Source organism: Anas acuta, chromosome 12, assembly GCF_963932015.1.
Source record: "Anas acuta chromosome 12, bAnaAcu1.1, whole genome shotgun sequence".
Classification (NCBI taxonomy): Eukaryota; Metazoa; Chordata; class Aves; order Anseriformes; family Anatidae; genus Anas; species Anas acuta.
This window is the reverse complement of record NC_088990.1, coordinates 2,149,667-2,161,817: the sequence shown is the minus strand read 5'-3', so window position 1 is coordinate 2,161,817 and position 12,151 is coordinate 2,149,667. Positions and strand designations below refer to the sequence as shown.

Sequence of the window (12,151 nt, the reverse complement as noted above, 5' to 3'; positions counted from 1 at the left end):
TGTTCCTTCCAAAGCGAAGGGATTTAGCACGCAGTGGGAGCCAGGTCTCGCTGGTGACTTCCTTGGACGGGGAAGCTTTGGGGTGGGAAATTGAATGGTGGGTTGTCAATTTGGGACCCAGTGCTGGGACCCAAAGTGCACGGTGCTTTTGCAGGGGTGACCAAGGTGAGGTGGCCCTGAGGGATGTTGGCTGGGAGAGACAGTGCTCCCTGGGGTGTCCCCGCAGGGCTGGGATCCCGCAGGGCCAAAATCCCCTGCAGGGAATTTTGGCCAGGGCTGTGGGAAGAGCTCTGCAGCCTCCGCACAGCCCAACCCGCGTGAGTCAGCCCGGGCAGGAAAGGAAAAGCTCGGGAGGTTTGGAAAAGTGGCTGGGAGGGCAGGCGATGCCCTGCCTGCACCCTGCCTGCACCCTGCCTGCACCCGCACCCCGCCCCACTGGTACCCAGGATGGGATGGGTGCCACCAGCCCTTCCCCAGCTGCTGGCCCCCAAAAATCCATCACCCATCAGCCTCCGGCTGCTGGGGTGCTCCAGCAGTGCAAGAACCATGATTTTGGGGCAGAACCATGATTTTGGAGCCTGTCCCCATCTCACTGGGGACCGTCTCGGTGACGCTGTGGTGACTGCAGGCACCGGTGCGCCAGGGCGGTGCTGGGGAGCAGGGGCTTTGTTTTTCGACTTGATTTTATTTTTTTTTTTCGTTGGGAAATGCAGCCTCTTGCAGTCATGCTGTCACAGTTAAAATAAGGTTTAAATTACAGGGCTGGCTGTGGCTTTTTCCCTTTCTTTCAGAATTTTTGCCAACTTGCAATTTACTTAATGAAATCCTGCTATTTCGTTTAACGGGGATATTTTTTGCAGATGTTGATTTAACCCAGCTTTATAAAATATGTGAACTGTGCAGTTTCTTTCCTATTTTTAACAATTTCAGGATTCTGGTGCAGTAACACGACAGAGTTTGTAACGTCGATAGCGTGGTTTGTTTGTCCCGTGCAAAGGCTGAGGTTGAAGGCTGAGGCTTTCCGTGTTGCTCGCGGCCGCTCCTCCCCATCAGAACCGCTCAAAATGTTGCAATAAATGAGCAAAAGGAATCCAGAGGAGGAAAGCGACGAGAGTTGGAAGCTCTCTGCTGCTCCGTGCATGCATTTCTGCAAAATCTCGGACTGCTCTTGCACGCAATTATCCTTCAGGTGGTTTTGAGCAGAGGGTACAAAAATATTCATCTGTGTGTATGTGCTATATGGATGAGCTGTAGGGGAACAGAAAGAGAAACGAGGCTCTCCCCGGTGGTTGGCAGGCTGTGTTTTCCATGGATTTCCCCAAATACGCCTCCCTTTATTTTTTGAGCTCGGTTTCCCTGGAGGGAGGAGGAATTCGGCGTTTCTCCGTTAGCGCTTGGCTGAGTTGGGGCGCGTGGTCTTGAGCTCGTTAGCTGTAACGAAGCTCTCACGTGCTCCAGTAATCTCCCTGCCTTTGCTTTACAAAGAGCCCGACCTGCTCTGCCTCCCTCCTGCCCCTCGACGCACGAAGCATCTCGGGGATGGCCCCGGAGGAGCTGCAGCCAGGAGCCTGGCACAAACCCACCCTGGAAAAGATCATTTTTAGCCTTAAATTCCAGCTGCCCCCAAGAACGAGGACGGCTTGTTCAAGGAGGGTGGGAGGCTTTTTAACCCCAACTGGGCCCTTTTTTGCCAACACCCGCTGGTACACCCGGTGCTGTTGGCTGGGTTGTGCTGAATGTTACTGGAAATGGGAGCCCTGGAGCCCCGTCCCCGCTGTACCACATCCAGCCCCTTCCCCTCGAACACCCAGCGGGGAGCAGGGGAATGGGGGTGGCTGGGATTCGTGTCAGTGCGGCAGGACGCGATGCATCCCACTGAGCTGTGTGTATTTTGGTATTTTCCTTTTTTTTTTTTTTTTAAAGAAACTGTGGTTTTCAGAAATGAAAACAAACGCTCCGTGGCCAGGGAGGGTGAGGAGCGTGAGTCACCTCCACTCGCCCTGCGCACACACGCGGCGAGGAGCTTTGTCCTCTGAGAGATCCTCAGGAGATGCTTTTGGGGACTCATGGAGACCCCACACTGCTGTCCCATGGGGGTCTGCAAACATCCTGGGGGTTACAAAAACGCTGCTTTCCCTCGTCCCTCCTGTTTATCCCTTGCAGAATGGGAGGCTCAGCGGTCACGGCCGTGGCGGTGGCACCGTTCCTCCCAGGAGGCAGAAATGGCCAGCGTGGCATCCTCCCTGCTTGGCTGGTGAGGATGAGGAACCGGCTACGGGGCTTGGATCCGGAGATGCTGAAGTCATTGTTTAGTCTTTGCTCGAAGCAGGAGTAAGAGCCCGTGGACGGTGGCCACGAGCAATCGGTGGTGGAACAAGCCGCTCGCTGCAGGGAAGGGCTGGAATAGCCCCAGAAGATGTTTACACATAAATACATGAAGCAGCTATCGGAAAATCTGGCGTGTGTGGGTGCACACGCATGCACGCAGCCCTCTGCACGTTCGGCCCGGCTGCGGCCGTGCAGACGTGCGGGAGCGAGCGGGTGCCGGAGGGCAGGAGCCGTCCCCAGCACCCCACCTCTATCCCAGAGCATTTCACTGCTCTCCACCAGGTAACACCCCTGGGACCTTCCCATAGAGATTTAGCCTTTCAGCGTGGCTTGCACACAGCCAGGATTGTTTCCTTGCAAAACCCAAGGTCTGTAAATTTCTGCTGAATTTCTGCAAAGCCACCGTGAGAGGACTCCGGGTGAACGCAGGCGGGTGCAGCCGCGATGCTGCAGCCCCAGGGCTCGGCCATGCAGCAGAGCTGGGGGTGAGATCTGGCTGGAAAAGGGTCCTGGGCTTAGGGCAGTGAGAACAGAGCCTGGAGCTCCATGCTGCTCGCAGCCCCTGCCTGGTTCCTGTATATGTAAGGGCATTGGAAAATAAATATATATATCAAGGTGGCTTGGGAAGAATTGGTAAGCCTGCAGGGAGGTGACAGCCAGATCCCTTTTGCGGACTGAGAACAGGTTGGGATGTGGGGCTTGCAGCCAGTGTGGATATCAGGGAAGGTTTGGGGGGAAAATCCGAGGTTTTGGTTCTCCCAGCGCTCCCAGGCTGGGATCTGGGAGCTGTGCAGGACCAGTCTCCGCACCCAGGCGGCCGGAGAAGAGCAAAGCGTCTCGTTCCCAGCCCCCTTGGAGAAAAACACTTGACAGGCTCCTGCTCATCGCCCCCAGGGAGCCTCCCCAGCCCAGCACTCCTCCGTGGCAGCTTGTTTTCCAGGTTGGTGATAGCTCCTGCAGCTCTCGCAGTCCTTGACACTCGCCGTTGGGTTGGCATCCAGCCGACAGCCATCTGTCTGCAGCGCCCGGCGTCGCAAAGATGCTGCTCAGGGCTGCACGGCGGCCTCAAGCCGGCCAGATCAGGGTGGCCTTGGTTTTTTTTTTTCTCTTCTCACGTCGCCTGCCCCCTCCAGATCCCCTCCGTTTGTTTGCAGGCGTCGCAGCGATAGAGAGGAGAGCAGGTGGAGGCTGCGCCTGTGCTCACACTGGAGGAGGTGGCTCAGGCTGCAGCGTGGTCCCAGGCTCTTAAAATACAGCTGGCGGTGGTGGTTGAGGTGGTGTGGCTTGGATTCTCCTCTCAGGGAAGCATCTCCACTCGCTTTCTGGTTAGAAAATGCAGAAAAACATGGTGAAGCTGGTGCACTCCCAGCTGGCTTCGTGGTCCCGTGTGAGAGCTGCAGCCCCAAGTCCCCAGCACTGCTGGAGGAGCAGGGTTTGCGCCTGGGGCAGGGTCCTGCTGGGAGGTGCTGAGCTTCCATCTCCTGGACACGGCTGATTTGTGGTGGGCAGGATGGAGCCAAGCTGGAATTTGGGGCTCAGGGTGGCAGGAGATGGGGCTTGGGGAGGTGGCGCGGCTTCTGCTGCATGCCTGGGTGTCTGCGCCTGCTGTTTGGAGGAGCTCAGAGCTCCGAATTGTGCAATAAGTGGAGTTAAAAAGGGCCTTAAAAAAAAAAAATCAGCTGTTTTCTTTCCATGGTGGGTGGAGGGATGTGCGTGTGGTGTCCTGAGTGGTCCTGCTGCCGTGGATGCTTCTGTAATTTTAGCGAGCGTGGGGAGCGGGGAGGTTTGGGCATCCTCAGAGGCATTTCTGCCACTGTCTCTGCGACGTTCTCACCGCGTCAGTGTCTGGCTTCCCAAAACAGCTCCGTAACCTCAGCATCACAGCCCCCCTGGGCAGAAAACCCTCAGCTTAGTGCTGGTGGGCACCAGGCAGGGCTTGGATCCAGGCGTGGAGGAGAATTATTCCCATTTCTCTTCAGAGGAACCTAGTAATTAGTTTTTGCTTTGAAAACACTTGGAAGCTCTCTGCTGCAACTGCTCCTCAATCAAAAACTGTTGTTATTTACAAGCCCTTTTCCAGTATGTTTCTTCTGGGGATGCTCCGAGTTGTGGCAGTGTTTCCAGCTCTGGCCATGGAGCAGACAATTTTCCTTCCCGAGAGCATCCCTGGGGATCTCGAGGAGCACCCAGAGCTGCTCCGACATGGCCAGCTCCAAAGCCAGCGGCACAGACGGCTTCAAACGAGAGCAGAGCTCAGCGGCTCCCTTGGGATTTGCCACAGTTTGCTTACAGGGTCACTTGGAGGAGCTGAAAACTTGAGAGTGCTCGACCTAAAAATTAAAAAAAAAAAGGGATTTTTGTCTTCCCATTTCTTTGCAGCAGCCTCTCGCTGTCTTGCACTCTTTCCCTGCAGATGGACTCAGGGAATGAGACTTTTCCCCAGGTTTTAGTGCATTTTGTGCGCCGTGCCCAGCAAACAAAGCTAACCCCTGCTAGGCACCGCTGGGGAGATTTTCAGCAAAACTCCCCGATTTTACTGCACATCGGTTAGCGCAGTCCCCAAAACCCGGGATTTCGCAGGGCTCGGACGTGCCCAGGGCTGGCTTCCAGGAGCGGAGAAACCTCAGCCAAATTACGGCTGATGACAGGTCTGGTGCTTTCATAATTGGCAGCGACTGCAGGTGATTACGTTCTGGGCTGCTTTTGAAGATGTATTTACATTGTTGTGCTCGCTCCGACGTGCCAGGCACAGCGCGGTGCCTTGCACAACGCCTGCAAGAGAAGCCGAGGTTACGCCGAGACTGTTGGACTACAAAAAATATCACCCAAATCTCCAAAAACATCGGCCTCGGAAGGAAGGCATAAAAACGGCAGTGAAAATACCTGAGTGATGCTCTTCCAGTTTTCTTACTTTTGGGGCTTTTTTCATCCTTGGCTGAAAAGACCTTTGGAAACCATGCAGGGGAGATGGAAAAAAATGTCCTAAAATCCCTTACCCAACCGTCTGGGCTGCATATTTAATGGCTAGAGGAGGTACAGCGGAAACAACCCCCTCGAGTTCAGCTTGAAAATAACCCAGCTGATGCTGGCTTACGAATTTCAGGGCAGAACGAAACCCGGCCTGCGTTTGTCTTTGAAGGATATCAGAAATCAGCACGAGCTGATGATTTTACGGAGTGGTTCCTTCTATGCACAGAAAATTGTTTTCGTCCTCGTTCTTGGCGTTGGCCCCTGTCCTGTGTTGCTTTTGTTTCTCGGGCTGCCATGGAAATGTCCCCCTTTCCCCCCAGGCCTCTCCACGCGCCTCTTCCACCGGCTCTGTTGCCCGCCAGACCCTATTTTTTGAACTAATTCAATTAATTAACCCAGCGCAAGTGTTCTTCTGAGTTAATCATCTACTGGGTTAACGAATTAAATCGGCTGATGGAGGAGGCTGGGGAGCGGCAGGGCCTTGGTCTGAGGTAAGGGCCGGAGGAGGAGGAGGAAGAAGAGAAGGAGGAAGAAGATGAGGAAGAGGAGAACGAAGAAGAGGAGAAAGAAGAGGAGAAGGAAGAGGAGGAGGAGGAAGAAGAGGAGAAGGCAAAAGAAGAAGAGGAGGAGGAGGAAGGTGCCAGGAGCACGTGCAGGGGATGGAGGAGCTGGGACCCCTGGGCCATGTGGTGGTGCCACCAGGCCGGTCGCAGTGTGAAATCCTGCTTTGTACTGCAGGCCCAAGGCGAGCAGAGCCGTGTGCCTCGGCCTGGCATGGAGCTGGATGCTTTGTAGCACGGGGAAGGCACAGACATGAGGAGAAGGCCCAGGAAGAAGCCTGGGGCTGTCCAACCTCCGCTCCCCCCAGCTCCCTTCTCCTCGGCCTAGCCTGGGTCCCACCACAGCACGACCTTCGTGCTTCAGCAGGGAGACCAAAAATTGAACGACTCCTGGGCCAGTGCTGGAGCTGGGAGAGTGGCTGCAGCCCGTCGAAGTCCCTCAGGTCCCTCAGGACCCCCCCCTGCTCCCAGCGAGGGCAGACGGGGCTGGGTGGCACGTCCCCAGTGCCCGTATCCTGCTGGCCACAGCGTGCGGGCTCTGGGAGGGGGCCGAGTGGCACATTCCAGCTGAAACTTGTAAGGCTGAGGTATTTTAAGTATATTGGCTTAACGAAAATGGTTGGGAGCTTTGCTGGGGCAGATTGACAATTATTATTTTATTTTTTTTTTTAGTTTGCAGGGCCATAAAAATTCCATTTCTGCCGTGGAAAGTTTTAACCTCTTCCTTGCCCCCGGAGCTCGTTTCTGAGGGCATTAATCAGGGATTTGAGCCGATGGCTCCCCAGTGAACTGTTAAAAGCTTTGGGGGAAATGTGTGTGTTCTTTGTGCCAGGCTCTTTATCTGGAGCCTGCTCCTGGTGTCCCTGTGTGGCTGTCCCCATCCTGCTGCCCTGCCCTGGGTGCTGGAAACAGGCTCCTGGGCTGCGGCACAGGACAGAAAAAAGGCTCGGATTGGGGCTACGGTGGAGGAAAACTGAATGGGAAGAGCTTGGTCTCTGAGTAACAGATGTGATGAAGCTCAGTGGCCATGGGAGCGTTAGGAGCAACTCGGGAGGGGCATGTGGCTCCACCACAGCGATGGAGAATCCTGTTTCAAATACCCACCGAGCACTCCTGCGGGCTGGCAGCTGCCAAAACAGGATGATATTTGGGGAGAAATGGGGGCACTACTCCCTTTTCACCCCATTTCTGGTGCCCCATCATCACCAGATTTGATTTTGCAAGGGGGACCCACAGCGAGGGTCTTCCATCCCATCCTGCCTCTACGTGCGACACCAAGCAGCAGGCAGGGACTGGCTTGGAAAAAGCATCTTTCTTTTTCCCTTTCTAATGAACTGCTTTGAACTCCGCTGGCATAAAGCGCTGTCAGATCCCAAATCATGTGAAACCTCCCGTTATTTTCTTTACCTCCACGCTCCGCAGGGAGCGAGCACTTACAGCGTGTGCTCTTTGCATTTATTCTCCTACCCGGCTCCCACTCGCCCGAGCCGTGCAAGACCATTTTCCCGTCAAGTTCTGGTTTTGATTCTCCGTCTCGCTTCCTATCTTGTTTTTTTTTTATCTCAAATTGTTTGAATTTCCTTTTGGATGTGCCTGCTGCAAGGCGCTGCAGCGGCAGAGGAAATGGTGACTGGGAGGAACGAGCCCCCGAGTAAACAAGGGCCGGAGTTTCAGCGCGTACATCTGATCGATGGAGGTGGCTCTGATGGAGGAGATAGCCCTGACGCCAGCCCGAAATGTGGCTGTTAGAAGTTGGAGCTGCCTACAATGATAGTTGTTAAAAATGCGGCGTATACCATCGAGGGAGGCACGGCTGCACTCAAACATTTTCCTTTTCTTCATAAAGGAAGGCAACAAGCACGCCTCTGTTCCAGGAGAAGAAGGGGAAAAAAAAAAAGTATATTAAAAAAAAAGTGGGTGTTGTTGTCTGTGCATAAAGGGCAGCATGGAAAAAAGAGGAGGAAAAATGGAATATTTATTTAAATTGCTTTTCTGCCGGCCGCCCCTGCTGTCTGCTGAGTGGTAGCGGCTAATAGCTGGAGGCGAAACTAATACTTGGCAGCGGATAAGACACAGCACAGGCCCCCTTGTATTAGGGGCTTGCTGAAGTGCTTGCTTTATGTCAGGGCTGCAAGATGAGTTCATCTTTCCAGGGGTTGTTTGAAAGCGCTGGGAGATAAAAGAAGGCGCAGGAGCCCGCGCGGCCGGGGCACGGGAAGGGTCCTGCGGGAGGCTCGGGGTCAGAGGCTCGGTGCTGAGCCTCCAGGTGTCTCCTCGAGGTGTCTCAGTGTGCCCATGGACCTTCCGTAAGGCGTCTCAGATTCTAGATGCAGCAAAGCTTGAGGTGGAAAAAAAAAAAGTGATTTTTAGCCCATGGGTAGGTTGATGTCTTTACCCCAAAATGGGAAGCAGACACGGTGCTGAGGGTGGTGACACCCACACCGGTCCATGTGCTGCTTTCCTCCTGACGTTTGAAGTTATCCCATTCTTAAAGGAAGGGAAATCTGGGGGCTGAGTGGTAGTTTCTAAAAACTGAGGTAACAAACCTACCTACCCAAATACTTGGTGGAGGTCAAGAGATGAAATATGCAGGTGATTGCTGCCAGCTTTTGGGCCCGGCAGATGAGAAGCTCCAAGCTCGTCTGTGGCCCCCAGCAGCATTTGGGTGGGACAGGAGCGAAATTTAGCATTTGTGAAGGATTTTGGAAAGGTGCTGGGCTTTCCTTTCCTGGTGTTTTCATCATTTATGAACTATGTGATACTGTATCTCCTAAAATCTGGAATCCCTTGCCTTTCGAAGAGCGAAATACTCTGACGTTTGCACGGTGGTAGGCCAAGGGTTGTTAGTGGAGAAGGCCAAAAGGTTTTCATTGATGCCAAGCTCTTGATTTCGGGGTTTGTACAGATGTGGCTGAGGGCAGTATCGCTCCAGGAATGGTTGATTCAATCAGACTGCGTTTGGGTCAGATTTGTGTTAATGCCACGTTGGTTAACAGTTTCTGCAGTCAGGCACTTCAGCCTTTCGGAGTGCATTGGGTTGTTTCTTCAGCTCCTGGGCATTCAGGGGCAGGAGGTCATTTGAGATGGAAAAGCAAGCGCAGATTATTGGCCAAAGAGCAAGAAAAAGGGGAAAAACCTTTCTGTTTGCTGATTTTAGTCTAAATAGAGCCCATGTCAGGGGCTGTTCCAAACAGGGAGCAAAAAGAGGCACTTGGAGCTCGAAGAGGAGCACAAAATGCACTTTGGAGACTTGTGGCTCTTTGTCATTGCTCCATCCAGGAACGGGCCGGTGGCCGCAGAGCAGCTGCTTGGTCAACATCTCTCCTGGCTTTCTGCTGCTCTTGCTGTGGGGTTTGAAGACAAAAGCAGCCCCAGCTGGAGCGTGTCCCCGTTTAGCCTGGCCATTGCCACATCTATAGGGTCACACGCTGCAGGGCCTGCGTTTTCCCATGGCTTTGAGGCCCAGGACATCAGCTCCAGTCTTAGGAGGCACAAAGCTGTTGTTGTGCTCCTCCACGGTAGGTCACCAGAAACTTCCCACTTCTGGATACAGCACACATCAAACCAAAATGGGGCCGTTGGCATCTGTGTGGGGTCCTATAAATTATTTGAACAGATATGGGGGGGAAAAGGTCTGATTTGGGGTTTTGGTGGGAGTTTGGACCACGTGGAGGGGTCGGTGTGAGATGATGAACATTGCCCGCGGCCAAGGGCATCCCGCCGGCTCTGCCTCCTCCCTGCTTGCCCGATTACCCCCATCTCCCTTCCCCTTAAATTTGCACAGTTACAACTCAAGTTAAAGTCTTAACAAAGCCGCTTAATTCAAAGATCGTTAATGGGGAGGGGAGCCCGTTCCCCTCCGGGGGAATTTGAGCCTGAAAAGAAACGGGGCTGCGGGGCTGTGCTTGAAATCCGGTGCGTCAATGGGGTCTCTGAAGCAAAATAATGGCATCACCCCGCGTGCGAGTTAATCAGACTTGATGGCACGGAGGCGGAGGGGTCAGCAGGCCGCGGGCGCGTGATATATTGTCAGGGAGCTTAATGCCGGCCGTGGAGCAGGGCAGAGCTCCTGGCTTGAAATCCCGGAGCGGTTTTCTTTTAACTGGAGGTAGGAGCGGGGCTGATGTCTAGCAAGAGGTTAATTCGCCCCCTCCGGGGCCCTTGTAGGGCTGAGGTTCCCATGTTCCTTCTGGGGGCATCGTAAAAACTCCAGTGAGCTTTGAGCAGGTTTCTGGCAGTCTGCATCCCTCCCGTCTTCCCCGAATGTAATTCCTAGAAAGAAAAGGCATTTCTTATTGTTCTGGAGAGAACTCCAATGGCTTTATAGGAGGACACATATAGTTCGGGGAAACTACTCCCCCTTTGGCATGAAATCCCTGCTCAGATTTCGTGTTCCCCCGTGGGAACATCGGCACTGCTGTTGAAGAATATTGCACAGCAGAGCTCCTCATCCCAGCAGTTCGTGGGCATCCTCGGCGTTTCAGCTCGACCCAACTTTGCCTTTGGATATGGGGGTGCAGCACCACAGCGGTGCTGGAGGAGCTTGGGGAGCTGCCAAGGTCCAAGGGTGGCCAAGCCGTGATGGGGGTATCGGGGTACAGTGTCCCAGTGGGACCTGGGTGCTGGATGTGGTCACGTCTTGAGTTCATGGGGTCCTGGCTGCTGGACGCAGAGCTGAGCTTTAAATTGGAGAGAGAAAGGGGTGTTGGGCTCCGTGGGAGCTGGAGGGTGGCCCACTGGGGCACCAGCCCTTGCTTGAGCCTTCTTTCTTGGGGCCATTTGACAGAATTGGTTGAGAACAAGCGTTGGGTAGAAGACGAGCATTGGGTTGAAGACGAGTGTTGGGTTGAAGATGAGCTTTGGGTTGAAGATGAGCTTTGGGTTGAAAATGAGCTTTGGGTAGAAGACGAGCGTTGGGTTGAAGACGAGCGTTGGGTTGAAGATGAGCTTTGGGTTGAAGCCAAATTTTGTTTTTCACAGGAACACAGCTGGTGGGTGGGGAAAGCCGTTCATTTGCCCTCAATACTTGTCTTCTCCCAGGCAATCACAGCAAACCCTGACTCTTGCTCTGCTTTCCCCCGCAGATGCCAGCACGTCGCCCGATGCCGTGAAAAGGAGCCATTGGTGCAACGTGGCCTACTGGGAGCACCGGACGCGCGTCGGCCGCCTCTACACAGTGTACGAACAGTCTGTCAGTATATTTTATGACCTACCTCAAGGAAACGGCTTCTGCCTCGGACAGCTAAACCTGGAAAACAGGAGCGAGACTGTGAGAAGGACTCGAAGTAAAATCGGTTACGGGATTTTACTTAGCAAGGAACCGGACGGTGTGTGGGCTTACAATCGCAGCGAGCATCCCATCTTTGTCAACTCCCCGACACTGGACATCCCCAACTGTAGGACTTTGATCGTGCGCAAGGTGATGCCGGGCTATTCCATCAAGGTGTTTGACTATGAGAAGTCCTGCCTCTTGCAGCACACCGCTGAGCTGGATTACGCGGACGGGCCCTACGACCCCAACAGCGTGCGGATCAGCTTCGCCAAGGGCTGGGGGCCCTGTTACTCGAGACAGTTCATCACGTCGTGTCCGTGTTGGCTGGAGATTTTGCTCAGCAACAATCGATAACAGTCAGCCTCTGACGAAAGGAAAATGGAAAAAAAAAAAAAAAAAAGACACAGACTATCCCAAATATCACCTACCTAGATTTAATATAAAGTTTTATATATTATATGAAAATATATATTATACTTGTAATTATGGAGTCATTTTTACAATGTAATTATTTATGTATGGTGCAATGTGTATATGGACAAAAAACAGAAAATGCACTTTGGCTTATATAATTCTTTCAATACAGATTTTTTTAAAAAAAATTATACAGCAAAAATAGGAGAAAGCCCTAATTTTGATGTATGGTTTTTTTGAAAATATTATTAATACCCAGACAAAAAGCTAATACCAGTCACTCATTGATAATAAAGTATTCGCATTATAGGGGGGTTTTTTAATTGTCTTTTTTTTTTTTTTGGTCTTTTTTTTTTTTTTCCCCTGACTGAAGTTCAGAGCAGCATCTGCTCAGGCTCTGCAGTCAGGAGGGATGTCCAGAGGGGTGACTGCTGTCTCCCATCCCAGCCAGACCTCTTAGGAAAATGGTCAGTTGCTGGCAGGCTACAGCAGTGTCCAAGAAGAGGGGAAATGGGGACAGCATGAGACCAGGGAAAAAACAGAAGGTGAGAGAGAAATCTCTTGTAGCAGTCCTTGCTCAGGGCTCACTGCTCTCTGGTAGCACACA

The 12,151-nt window shown here is 53.0% G+C and overlaps 1 protein-coding gene across 1 annotated transcript in view; it reads left to right on the top strand.

The window, feature by feature from the left end:
* Positions 1–11,853, top strand: part of SMAD6 (SMAD family member 6) — a 32,405-nt gene extending 20,552 nt beyond the window's left edge. The window contains exon 4 of the mRNA XM_068695820.1: positions 10,943–11,853. Within this exon, the coding sequence (XP_068551921.1) occupies positions 10,943–11,484 (542 nt within the window). The 3' untranslated portion in view covers positions 11,485–11,853. The remainder of the gene's footprint in view (positions 1–10,942) is intronic.
* The last annotated feature ends 298 nt before the right edge of the window (positions 11,854–12,151 follow it).